The following is a 12,679-nucleotide window of genomic DNA, read 5'->3' as shown; positions in this document are numbered from 1 at the left end:
TCAACCTACTTTAGATCCCTCCAATGTCAGCAGAATAACTCCCCCCCCCCCCCCCCTCCTCTCTAGCAACAACACCCCTCTGTAACCCAACCCCTGCCATATACTGGCTGTATGCATCCCCCCCACCTGACTCCCTTGACTAGCCTCCCGTTAGCCCGGTGACTCATCCCTCCGGCGCCCACCTGTCTCGCTCCCATTGTTCCCCCGAGCTCATCCCCCCACCCATCCGCACCCATTCCCCTGATGTGTCCTGCTCGAGCAGTCTCTCTCTCTCTGCAATACAGGAGATCAAACAAAAAACAAGGGCAATCAAACAAAGACCTGAGCCCGCTCCAGCTGTAATGCTGCTCCCTTTGTGCAAACAGATGAGTGATACCGATCACCCCTTTCTGCGCAATAGTAATAAAAACACACAGCAACACAGTACCCGCGTCACCCCCCTACATTGCTTCCCGGCCACAATTCTGTTCCGTTGGAAGCTCCAAAAAGAAAAAAACACAAAGAGAAAGCAAAAAGAAAACCTAAAAGAGAGAGGGGGCACCCGTCCCCCCCTCCTCGCCCATTGTACCCATAGGCAGCGAAAATGGAAAACAGAAACTACAAAGTACCTGTGAAGCAGCAAAAAAGTAGAAAGTCAGTCCAAGAAAACTAGAAGTTTCACAAACAATAGTTCACCGACTCTGACTTTGGTCCGTGGGCCCTCAGTTTGGCTCCAGTCCCTGATCCTTTGCGAACTCCATTGCCTCATCGGGGTCCATAAAGTAGTAGTGCTGGCTCTGGTGCGTGACCCACAGCCGCGACGGGAAAAGCAGACCGAACTTCACAAGCTGCTCGCCGCCTGGCCACCTCCTGACTCAGGCCTTGATAGATGCGCAGGACATTGTTGTTCCATGTACAGCTCTTTGTACTCTGCCCACTGAAGGACTCGCTCCTTGTCTGTGAACCTGTGGAACCTGGGCAGTCACGGCTGCCTCACCTGCACTCTGTGTGCCCCATCCAGCTCCAGCGGTCGCGGAAAGGAGTTAGCCCCCATCAGCTGCTGTAACAGGTCTGCCACAAACGTCATGGCGTCCGCACCTTCGGCCCCCTCTGGGAGGCCAATAACTCTCAAATTTTGTCTGCGGGCTCTGTTTTCCAGGTCTTCAAGCCTGTCAAGCAGCCTTCTCTGTCGCTCCTTCAACCCATCCATCTCTATTGCAGCGATCGTGTGTCCGCCTGTTCCTCCACCGCTTGCTTCAGCTCCTTGACCTTTTTGTCCTGAGCCTCTAGCCTTTGGTTCACTTGCTCCACCGCTTTCTGAAGCGGTTCTAAGTTATCCCGCTTCATATCTTCAAAACTTCCTTTTATGACCTGCAGCATATTGTCCGGCGCTGCTTGAATCTTCTGGTCCGTATGTCAGCCATCTTTGATCCCGGGTCAGCCCCTTCTTTTCCTGCTTTCTGCTCTTCTTTGAAGCGTGCGGAGCTGTATGGAAACAATCAGCAACTTTGTGGCTGTCTTCTCTAGCGCTCAAAAGTTCCGAAAAGTCGGGAAACCAGGTCCAAAAAGCCAGCCGGAGTGAGAGCCACCGAATGTGCGACTCACTCCCTCATAGCCGCCACCGGAAGTCCTACCCGGAATCTTTTAACTGGGCCATTCAACCCCCTCATGTTCCATATCACTATTCTCACAGAGGGTCTCTGAACGCACCCCGCTCCATTGAGGTCCTTAGGGAATCCAGGTTCACCTCAGTTTCGGGTCTACCAATACTGGCTACCACCTCCGCCCCCACACACACCTAGCCACAAAGACACCAGAAAACTACCCCTCCCATCCCCACTTCCCAGATGACGTTGTGCAAACCGGAAAGAACAAATCTCCCAGCAAGAGAAAAGCACAGGACTCAAACCAATCCCGACATCGACCATGGTGAAGAACCAACATGTGAACACACAGAAGCTCCAAACGTTCAAATTACAATAACATCAAAACTGCACTTTCTCGACATTAATCCTTCCCCAAACCATTCTTTCTCACAAGGTAATTTGTCTTCTCAGGTGTATTAAAGTAATGTTTTTTGTTCTTGAATGTGACCCATAGTTTTGCTGAGTACAGCAGACCAAATTGAAACTTGCTCCGAAAGAGTGCCGCCCTGGTCTTTTTGAAGCTTGCTCAACGTTTGGCCAGGTTGGCCCCAATGTCCTGGTATATGTGTACAGGGTGACCCTCCCAACTACAGTCTCGCATGCGTTTTGCCCACCTCAAAATCCGCTCCTTCTCCTGGTACTTATGCAACCGGATGATTACTGTCCACGGTGGTTCTCTAGCTCTTGACCTCTGACGCAGCATCCAATGGGCCCAACCCACCTCGGGAAGGGGGGGTGCTTCTCGAAAATCCCCTCCCAAACCAACTACTCAAACATCTTTGACACGTTTTCGATGGCGCTCGTGCTTCCATCCCCTCCGGCTGTCCAATTATCCTTAGATTTTGACACCTGGATCGATTCTCCTGGTTGCCCTCTTTTGCCCCCTTGTTGCCCTCCACTAGCATTGTTACCACTGCCTCCAGAGACGCTATACGATCGCTGTGATCCAAGACGGTCTTCTCCACCTCCCAAATCTTCGGGCCCTGTGACTCCATACACTATTCCACCCTTTCCAACACCCCGCGAAGAGCAGCTACCGGTTCCTCAATCGCCCTGGACAGGTCCTCCTGCATCTCCTGCTGGCGCTTCTTAAATACCCCAGCAATAAACTCCATTAACTGCTCCATCGGCCATGAGGTGGGTGAGAACGGCACGGCGAGATCTGCCATACTTTCCTACGCTGTGCCACGAGGATCCTCCAACTCTTGAGCGGGGACTTTATTTGACTTAAGCCTTGTATTATAACCCACTGACATTCTTCTCCATTGGAGGAGAAACCAACCAGCTTCAAGTGCTTTGTTCTATTTCTCACCAAAATGTCCGATAACTGGGTAGAAAGGGATGAAACCTAAGACTCCAAGCAGGACCCACCTTGTGCCCGACTGATCAACTCATGGCCGCCACGGAAGTCCCCCCCCCCCCCACCCCCCCTTGTGCAACAGCAATGAATTATAGCCCATCCTCACTTTGTCACCAGTTTGGCAAAGGTTTAATGTTCATGGTGGCACAGTGGTGAGCACTGCTGCCTCACAGCGCCAGGGTCCCGCGTTTGATTCTGGCCTTGGGTGACTCTTGGTGTGGAGTTTGCACGTTCTCCTCATGTCTGCGTGGGTTTCCTCCCTCAGTCCAAAAATGTGTAGGTTAGGTGGGGTTATGGGGATGGGGCGGGGGAGTGTGCCTAGGTAGGGTTCTCTTTCAGAGGGTTAGTGCAGACCTGATTGGTTGAATGGCCTCCTTCTGCATTGTCGGGATTCTATGGATGGATGCTTCAACTTGATGAGTGAGGGGGAAGAATTAAGTTTGTAAAAATACATTGCCTTTTTCTAGATGTCTGTGTCAAAATCTAAATCCGATTCAAGAATTTAATGTTCTGCAATTATTTCTTAATGTTACAAGATTGACAGTACAGTATTTGTCAGTCAGCCATCAATGCCTAATAACTCTTTTTGTGTGCATTAGTTGTTTTTACTTCTTGGCTACTGATTTGCAGCATAAGCCAGGCAAAAAAAAAGTCTTCAATTGCGTGGTGTTAGTTTCTAAACTAACCAATTTGTTGATCTTTTTAATTTAAGCATTTGCTGAATATGGTTAATTTGGAGTTTAGGTAGAATACAGCACTCAGCAAAAACGTACAATTATGACAAGTAGTGGGCAAGTGTTAATTTAATTGGTCCTTGTTGAAGACCTTCACTGTGTTGGATCAAAATCCGTGTGTTTCCACCCTTGAGAGTTTAAATCCGCCTCCCACTGTAGTAGCTTTGTTCCAAAATTTCTTGTTCATACCCTTTTTTTCAGAGATGGACCTGGATGTTGTCCATTAAAAGCTCTTTAATGTTAAATATTCAATGATGTGTCAAATTTTTCCTTTAAAGCATGGGGTAAAAGTCTGCGTTAACCTTGCCACTTCCATGGCCTGCTGTAACCTTTGCACATTTCTCCTGTCCTTGATCACTTTGGCCTTGACCATCATCCTCCCTAATTCCATCCTATGCTGTTTCCTCTGATCAATCTCAGAACTCCCCTGACTCTTAACTCTCTGGGCTAGCCTTCAAACTAACTTCTAACTAATTTTGCACAATAATCTCTTATACGGGACTTTGTCAAACCTTCTGACAGTCCAAATATACCACATCGACTGGCCCCCCTTGTCGACTGCACTGGTTACCTCATCAAAGAATTCCAACAGATTTGACAAGCATGATTTTCCCTTCCCATACAGCATAAAGTTGTGCTTGTTTCTCCTGACACTGGTATTCTTGCGATTGCCCTGATGAAAGCAAGACTTTGCAAATATATACATTCACACGTAGCGGGTGTCATTGGCAAGGCCCCAAAATGATAGTGGGTGAGTCCCCACCAAGCAAGGCTGCAGTGCATGTGATGAAGATATTCCCACAATGTTGTTTGGTCAAAATCCAAGAACACACTACCTAATCATGATGAAGGAACAGTGATTTATTTCCAAGTCAGATGGTTCTAGAAGGTGGTGGCAGTGGTCCCATGTGAATGCTGCCCTTGTCTTTCTGGGTGCTAAGGGTTGTGGGTTTGGGAGAAGCTGTCAAAGATGTCTTGGCAAGCTACTGCAGTGCATCATGTATGTGGCACACTGAAGCCAAATGGCTCCGGCGATGGATGGAAAGGTGGTCAATAGGGTCCCGATCAAGTTTACTGCTGGTGCTGAATGGTGTTGAGCTTCTTGCGTGTTGGAGCCATGCTCATCCAGACAAGTGGAGATTATTTCAATTCCTATCTTGTGCCTTCATAGATAGTGGAAAACATTTAGTAGTGTCAGGGGCTGAATCATAAGTTGCAAAAATACCCAGCCTCTGGCCTGTATCATAGATTATCATAGAATTTACAGTGCAGAAGGAGGCCATTCGGCCCATCGGGTCTGCACCGGCTCTTGGAAAGAGCACCCTACCCAAGGTCAACACCGCCACCCTATCCCCATAACCCCACCCAACACTAAGGGCAATTTTGGACACTAAGGGCAATTTATCATGGCCAATCCACCTAACCTGCACATCTTTGGACTGTGGGAGGAAACCGGAGCACCCGGAGGAAACCCACGCAGACACGGGGAGGATGTGCAGACTCCGCACAGACAGTTACCCAAGCCGGAATCGAACCTGGGACCCTGGAGCTATGAAGCAATTGTGCTATCCACAAGGCTACCGTGCTGCCCCTACTTGTACTTGGAGGTATGGAAATTAAGTGCAATGATCATTTCAGTTTCTGTTCAATGGTGACCCCCTAAGGTGCTAATGGGGAATTGGATGAAAATACCATTGAAGCCAAGTGATGTGATGAGACCATGGGCGGGATTCTCCCCCAATCGGCGGGATGGACTGGACTGGCGCCAAAGAGTGGCGTGACCCACTCCGGCGTCGGGCCGCCCGGAAGGTGCGGAATCATCCGCACTACCGGGGGCTAGGCCAGCGCTGGAGTGGTTGGCGCTGCGCCAACCGGCGCTGAAGGGCCTCCGTCGGCTGGCGCGAGTTGGCGCATGTGCAGGAGCACCAGCGTGTTCTGGTCTATGCGCAGAACCGCTGGCGTGATTCCTGCACATGCGCAGGGGGTTTCTTCTCCGCGCCGGCCATCGTGGAGCCTTACACAGGCCGGCGCGGAGGGAAACAGTGCCCCCACAGCCAAGGCCCACCCGCAGATTGGTGGGCCCCGATCACGGGCCAGGCCACCGTGGGAGCCCCCCCCCCCCTGGTGCCGTATCCCCCCAAACCCCCCCCCCCCCCCCCCCCCCCGAGGACTCCGCAAGCCGCCCTCAAGGCCAGGTGCCGCCGGTATGGACCTTGTCTACTCCATGCTGGCGGGACTGTCAGAAAACAGGCGGCCGCTCAGTCCACCGGGGACCGGAGAATCGCCGGGGGGGCCACTGCTAACGGCGCCCAACCAGCGTAGCGTGATCCCCGCCCCCGCCCAAAAACCGGCACTGGAGAAGCTGGCGGCGGAGCGGCCGGGCGGGATTCACGCCTCCCCCGGCGATTCTCTGACCCGGCGGGGGGTTCGGAGAATACCGCCCCATATCTTGTTGGAGATGGTCATTACTTCACACTTGTAACACACAGGCTATTGTCACTTTTTAGCCCAAACCTCAGTGCTGTCCAGGTATTTCTGCCTAGCGACACAAACTACCTCATTATCTGAGGACTTAGGAATGGAACTGAACACTGGGCAATCATCAACAAACTTCCCATGTCTGTCAGTATGCAATTAAGATTCAGTAAACAGATCAATAGTCCAAGCCAATATGGGGTTTTAAAATAGCTGTGATGCTGGCTGTAACATCGACATTTTGAAGTATTGATCTGTTGACCCTTTGGCAGTTGCACACTGATTTGAGAATCAGATCGGTAAGCTATCGCTCCTGTGGGAAGCTGGCATCCGAGGTGTGTGCTTACGGCGCTGTGTCCTCAAGATAGCAGTTGATACTATATTGGGATTGATACTAACAAAGTGTAACGTATCAATTTCATACCCGTCAGATAAATTATCTTCAGTAATCCTGACATAGCTTATTTCACATTTTTATTAATTCAGGAGAGCATGCTAAAAAGAAATGTTAACATAATTGTGTTTATGTCATTTTACCAGTTCAGAAAATGATGAGTTTTAATTTCAAGTAAAGAAAGTTGAATGAGTTTCCTTTTTCCTGATTTTTGTAGCCTCCATTCAGTAGGTTTCAGATTTTTTTCAATTTCTATATCTTGCATTCTTGTTTGCAGTAAAATATAACGTCTTAATTCACTTTTCTCTTACACAAAGTTATTTTGATGCTCATGTTATTTAAAATAGAATGTGAATTACATTGAAAGTGTCCTAATTTTAATCTGAATTCAGCTGTTTTAAATATTGCAATAAAACTGAATGAGGTGACTTACTTCCAAGCAGGTTCAAAGTGTAGTAGAGCATGAGGTATATATTTCTTCACTCAAATACTGCTTTCAAGGCATTTGTTCATTTCCCTCTGTAGAGTTGGGCATTGATATATTTAAAGCACGGTTGCTTAATTCATAGGTTTCATTGTCATGTCACCTGTGGTGCAATTGTACTGTAATTACATTTTGATATGTGGTAAATTGGGTGGTGCGATCGAATTAAAGAAATACAGCTACCTATAGCTTAGTTATAAAATGTGTTATTGTGAACTGACAGTGTATAACAGTTTAATTGGTTAATGATACCCTCAGCTTTTGAATGTAGTGGTAAATGAATATTTGCAGCTCAAGAAAGATGGGGCACATAGTCATAAAAGCATCCAGTATTACTTTCTAGAAAGCAAGTTGTTTGTAAATGAAAGAACTGGTACTATCAATCTCTATCAAGATGTCAATTATTAATGGTTCTGAAGGTACAGATCAGCCAATGTTCAGGTTTTTCTTCAAGCTTCATAACTGGAGAAGATATTTTTGCGTCAACCATATTCTACTATCTTGGCAGGATCATCATTTAGCAACCTCAAAAGGAAATTCTGTGGAAGAACTACCCTAAGTCACACTTGTGCACCTTCAATTATAAACTTGTTACAAAGGTCTGAGATCCGATCAACTGACCACCCATTTGTTTTAAGGAAAGTACCATGGTGTTTGGGAAAGGAGAACCTCAGAATGAAGTGGGGGGAAAAGCTAACACACATGGGGGAGAGAAAAGTACATGGGCTGGATTCTCCGTTTCAGCGGCTAAGTGCTGACTTCAGCGGAGCATGTATGGTCTTTTCCGACCATAAAGTCTGCATGAAACCCTCACCGATTCCAGGACTAGTGGCTAGCACCAGCGCCAGGTGAAACTCCCAGCTCCTGCGCTGAAAACGGCCGGAGAATGGCTGGCTCCCTGGTCGCGCATGCACACGGCTGATGACCTGCAGTGGTCGCGCCGTAAAACATGGCACCGGCCATCCGTGGACCGGACCCGACATCCACGACCTCACCGCCCACCCCCTGGCCTCCCCTAGCCAGTCCTCCCAGCCCTCGCACAAGAACCCCCGCCCAGCGGCACAGATCCTGGCCGAATGTGGTGGCACTGGATGCAGTCTACAGCCGCCACGCCGGGTTCCCGCATGGCTAAGACCACACGTGTCCTGCGCCGTCGGGAACTCGGGCCATCATGGGATGGCTGGCCGATGACGTGCCAACGCCGATGCAATGGCGCGCGATGCAGTGATGCCATTCTGAAGGTGGCTGACTAGCGTCAAACCGGCGCCGGCCCCGATTTTGACGTTGGAGCCGATTCTCCGCCCGATCACCAATTATAATATCGGCCTTGGGCAAGGGAGAATCCTGCCCGTTGTCTTTAAATAACTTGTTTTTATGTAAATCTGACTGCAAATCGGGAGATTCCGGGTTGGGCAGAATGGTAATACAGTGCTTAGCACTGTTGCTTCACAGCACCAGGGTCCCAGGTTCGATTCCCGGCTTGGGTCATTATCTGTGCTGAGTTTGCACCTTCTCCCTGAATGCGTGGGTTTACTCCGGGTGCTCCGGTTTCCTCCCACAAGTCCCGAAAGATGTGCTTGTTAGGTGAATTGGACATTCTGAATTCTCCCTCGGCGTACTCGAACAAGCGCTAGAGTGTGGCAACTAGGGGATTTTCACAGTAGCTTCGTTGCAGTGTTAATGTAAGCCTACTTGTGACAATAATAAAGATTATTATTATTATGGTTAATTGTAATTTCATGCATTCTATAATATTGCACGTAGATTTTGGTACTGGGAGAAGAATGTTTGGCGTAGTTTCTGATCCAACTTTTGAAACTTGGCTATTTGATTTTTCTTTTACAGGAATCTTTTGGATAAAGATACATTCTCAAAGTCTGACCCTTGTGAGTAACGTGCAAATTATTTATCATAATTCTTAAATCTGTCTTGGAATCGAAGTGGAAAACAAAGACCATTTCAGAAGGCAATCAAAAGACAACCATGTTGCTGTGGGTCTGGAGTCACATGTAGGTCAGACCAGGTAAGGCTGGCAGATTCCCATCCCTAAAGGACGTCAGTGAACCAGATGGGATTTTACAACAGTCGATAATAGTTTCATGGTCACCATTACCGAGACTAGCTTTGCATTCCAGATTTATGAGCGCATTTCACACAAAAGAATTCCCCATTTGAAGGAAATGGAACAGAAATTCAGTTACTAACTTTTTATTTGGTCATCTGGGCATCCATCGCTCAATCCAGCATGGTGGTAGAACTTGGTTGAGACTCCTCTCTCCCACACCCCTCCTTAATCTCTCTTCCTGCCTTGCTACACCTTTTTCGAACTTCCTAAAACCTCTCTTTTCTCCTCAAATGACCAAAAGCTGGTCAAAGAGGGAGATGCTTAAGGAGTGCCTTGATGGAAAGAGATTTGCAGGAATTACAGAGCTTGAAACCGAGGCAGCTGAAGGCAGAGTCACTGAAGGTGGGGGAATTAAAATAGGGAATGCCTGGGGCCACAATTAGAGAAATGCAGTTATTTTGGAGGGTTGGAGGGCTCGAGATGGGGAGGGTCAAGGTCATGGAGAGATTTGGAAACCAAGGTAAGAATTAAAAAATTTAAGGTGTTGCTTAACCCAAAACCAGTGTACAGGATCTGGTGTGAGTTGGGCGGCACGGTGGCACAGTGGATAGCACTGCTGCCTTATAGCACCAGGAACCTGGGTTTGAATCTGGCCTTGGTGACTGCCTGTGTGCAGTTTGCACATTCTCCCCATGTCTGCGTCGGTTTCCTCCCACGGTCCACAGATACTCAGGTTGGGTTGGGTTATGGGGATAGGTCTATGTGGGGTGCTCTTTCAGAGGATCAGTGAGACTCAATGAGCTGGATGGCCTCCTTCAGCTATGGATGCCTATGGACACAGGAAATAGAGCTTTAGGTAACTCTTGTTAACTGAGATTAGAACACAGGGGATGACTGGAGTAATGAAGAATACAGGTAACAAAGGCATGAAGGTTTTTAGTAGCCAAAGAGCAGAGGCAGGAGAAGAATTGGGCATATTCCAATAGTGGAAAAAAAATCACTCCTGGCAATGTTGTGGATAGGTAGATGAAAATTCATCGCTGGGTCAAGTATGACACCAAAGTTATGAATCGTCTGATCCAGCTTCAGACACTTGGTAGGTGATGGATGGAGTTGGTGGCAGGGACTGAAAACAATGGCTTCGGTCTCCCAATATGCATTTGGAGAAAACTTCTGCCCGTCCAATATCTGCCCATCCAATATTGTATGTCAGCTGAGCGATCTGGCAATACACCGACAGTAGAGAAGCTGAGAGAGATGATGGTAGAGTTGGTATCATCAATGTAAAGTGGAAACTAAAATTTGTGTTTTCAGGTGATGTCATCAAGGGGAATGGGGGTGAGAAATAGGGTTGGAGGTAGGGTAACGGTAGATCCTTGGGGGATACCAGAGATGATAACTGTGTGGGAGTGCAACCAGGAACCATTGTCGGTGATTCTCTGGCTGTGATTTGGTAGTTAAGAAGTGAATCCAGCGAGTTTGGACCCACATAGCTGCACAATTCTGGAGAATGCTGTATTGATGGGCTGCATACAGGAAAAGACGTTTGAGGAGGGATAGTTTACATTTTTTAGAGTCACTTAAGATGTGAAAGAAGTCAGCTGGATGCAGAAGCGTGTTAATTGTGCACACGTGGCTGAAGCTGGGCACCCAATCGGAACAGGGGGTTACAGCTCAGCATTTTCAGGAAGATTTCTTTGCAGTGGGACAGAAAAATGGCAAAACAATTTTGATACTTGTTTTGTTATGCTCTTGACGTAGCATAAGCTGCTTCTATGATGTGCACTCTGACAAACAAAGATTTGGAGATAGCTTTAACACATTTATTACTGTTAACAATTCTCCTACTTGGATTTGTCTCTACTGTTAATCCTTCTATAGCTACTCAGACTGACGAACCAGCCTGCTACAATCCACGTGATGGAAGTGATGTTGAATTAACCCTGTGTCTGTACTCACTGAGAGCCTCCACTGGAAAGAGACTGAGCATGTGTGATGTGTCCTTTTATATGGGTTGGTGTCATGCCCTCATGTGGTAGTGTCATATTTGATTAAATCTGTTGTGGTAATGTTAGGTGAGGTGAAATGCTGGTCAAGACACCTGGGCAAACCACCGCTTTTCTTTAAACAGTGCTGTGAACAAGCAGCCTCTAGAAGAGATTATCTTCATGCAGTGCTGTTTCAACAGTGCACTGATGTGTCAGCCTAGATTATTTGCTCAAGTCTTCAAATGAGGTTGAAACACAACCTTCTGACTCTGTGAGAGCAGAGCTACCACAGAGCCAACCCTGATACTGGTCCACATTTGTCTGAAGTTAAACTTCACAACGCAGTAAACAGAGTGTAATCAGACTTCAAAAGTGATATGCTGGTATTGGAAAATGTGCAGAGGCGTGCAGACAAAATGATCCCATTTTCAAATTGGATGAGCTACGAGGGAGGATTAAAGATGCTGAAACTATACCTTCCCGGCAGAAGATTATGCAGGGATTTTATTGAGGTATATCAAGTATTAGATGGCATTGATAGATGAAGCCAGAAAAAGATAAGTTGGTGAAAGTGAAATTTCAAATGTCTTGGAATAAAAATCACTTCACTCAAAGAGCAATAAACATTTGGAATGATTTCCTGGATAAGAAAGTAGAATCAAAGACATTGGGCAAGATACTTCGAGCCTCCGCGCCGGAATTGTGCTCGGCGCGGGGACGGAGAATGGGCGTCCGACCCGAGATCGGGTCCGACGGTTTCCCGCGTCCCCGGAGAATCGCTGCCAATCGGGCACGCACGGTCGATGCGGCGCCAGTCGGGGGCCATTGAAAGAGGCCCGTGCAGCGATTCTCCAATTGCAGCTGGCCGAGTTTCTGCCGGCATGGTTCTATCATGGCTCCACTTGGCGTGGCGGCTGTGGACTCAGTCCGCGGCCACCTTGGTTATGGGCAGGGGGGGGACCATTCACCGGCGGGGTAGGGTTCCAGGATGGCCAGGGTTCCAATCGGTGGCCACTGATCAGCGGGTGCGCATGATCTGGGGAGTGCCTATCTTCTTGGTGCCTGTCCGCGGTGTGGGTCAACCATGTCGCGCAGGGCGGTCGACAAGGGCCCTGACATGCGCATACGCGGATTCCGACCGGACGTGCAGGGCCCGTATCGGCAGCCGGAGCTGCGAGGAGCACTCTGGAATCCGGCTAGCCCCCTGCAAATTGCAGAATCATCCTGGACTTAATCCAGGTAAGTCCAGAGTGATTCGTGCATGTCTTTCCGCGGGCGTGGGTATATAGTCCCATTATTGGAGAATCCCGCCCTTTGTGTGCGATCTTCCGGCTGTTCACGCTGGCAGAATCTCCCGGTCTTGCCGATAGTGCAACGCCGCTGCAGGTTTCCGGAGGCATGTGGATTCAATGGGGAATCGCGCTGCCGGCCAATGGCGTGTAGCCTCCCGATGCCGATAAGACCAGAGAATCTTATCCATTGAGGCAGTGATTTTCAATCTTATCCATTGAGGGCAGCACGGTAGCATTGTGGATAGCACAATTGCTTCACAGC

At 48.4% G+C, this 12,679-nt stretch overlaps 1 protein-coding gene across 2 annotated transcripts in view; it reads left to right on the top strand.

The window, feature by feature from the left end:
* The window catches only part of LOC140393827 (copine-8-like), an 873,667-nt gene that overhangs the window by 101,070 nt on the left and 759,918 nt on the right, over positions 1 to 12,679 (top strand). For both annotated transcript variants that reach the window (XM_072480322.1, XM_072480321.1), the window contains exon 2: positions 8,918 to 8,958. In XM_072480322.1, coding sequence (XP_072336423.1) covers positions 8,918 to 8,958 — 41 coding nt within the window. The remainder of the gene's footprint in view (positions 1 to 8,917; positions 8,959 to 12,679) is intronic.

This window comes from Scyliorhinus torazame, chromosome 17, assembly GCF_047496885.1.
Source record: "Scyliorhinus torazame isolate Kashiwa2021f chromosome 17, sScyTor2.1, whole genome shotgun sequence".
In the NCBI taxonomy this organism is placed as follows: Eukaryota; Metazoa; Chordata; class Chondrichthyes; order Carcharhiniformes; family Scyliorhinidae; genus Scyliorhinus; species Scyliorhinus torazame.
The sequence above is the reverse complement of the archived record's forward strand: the minus strand, read 5'-3'. Positions and strand labels throughout refer to the sequence as shown.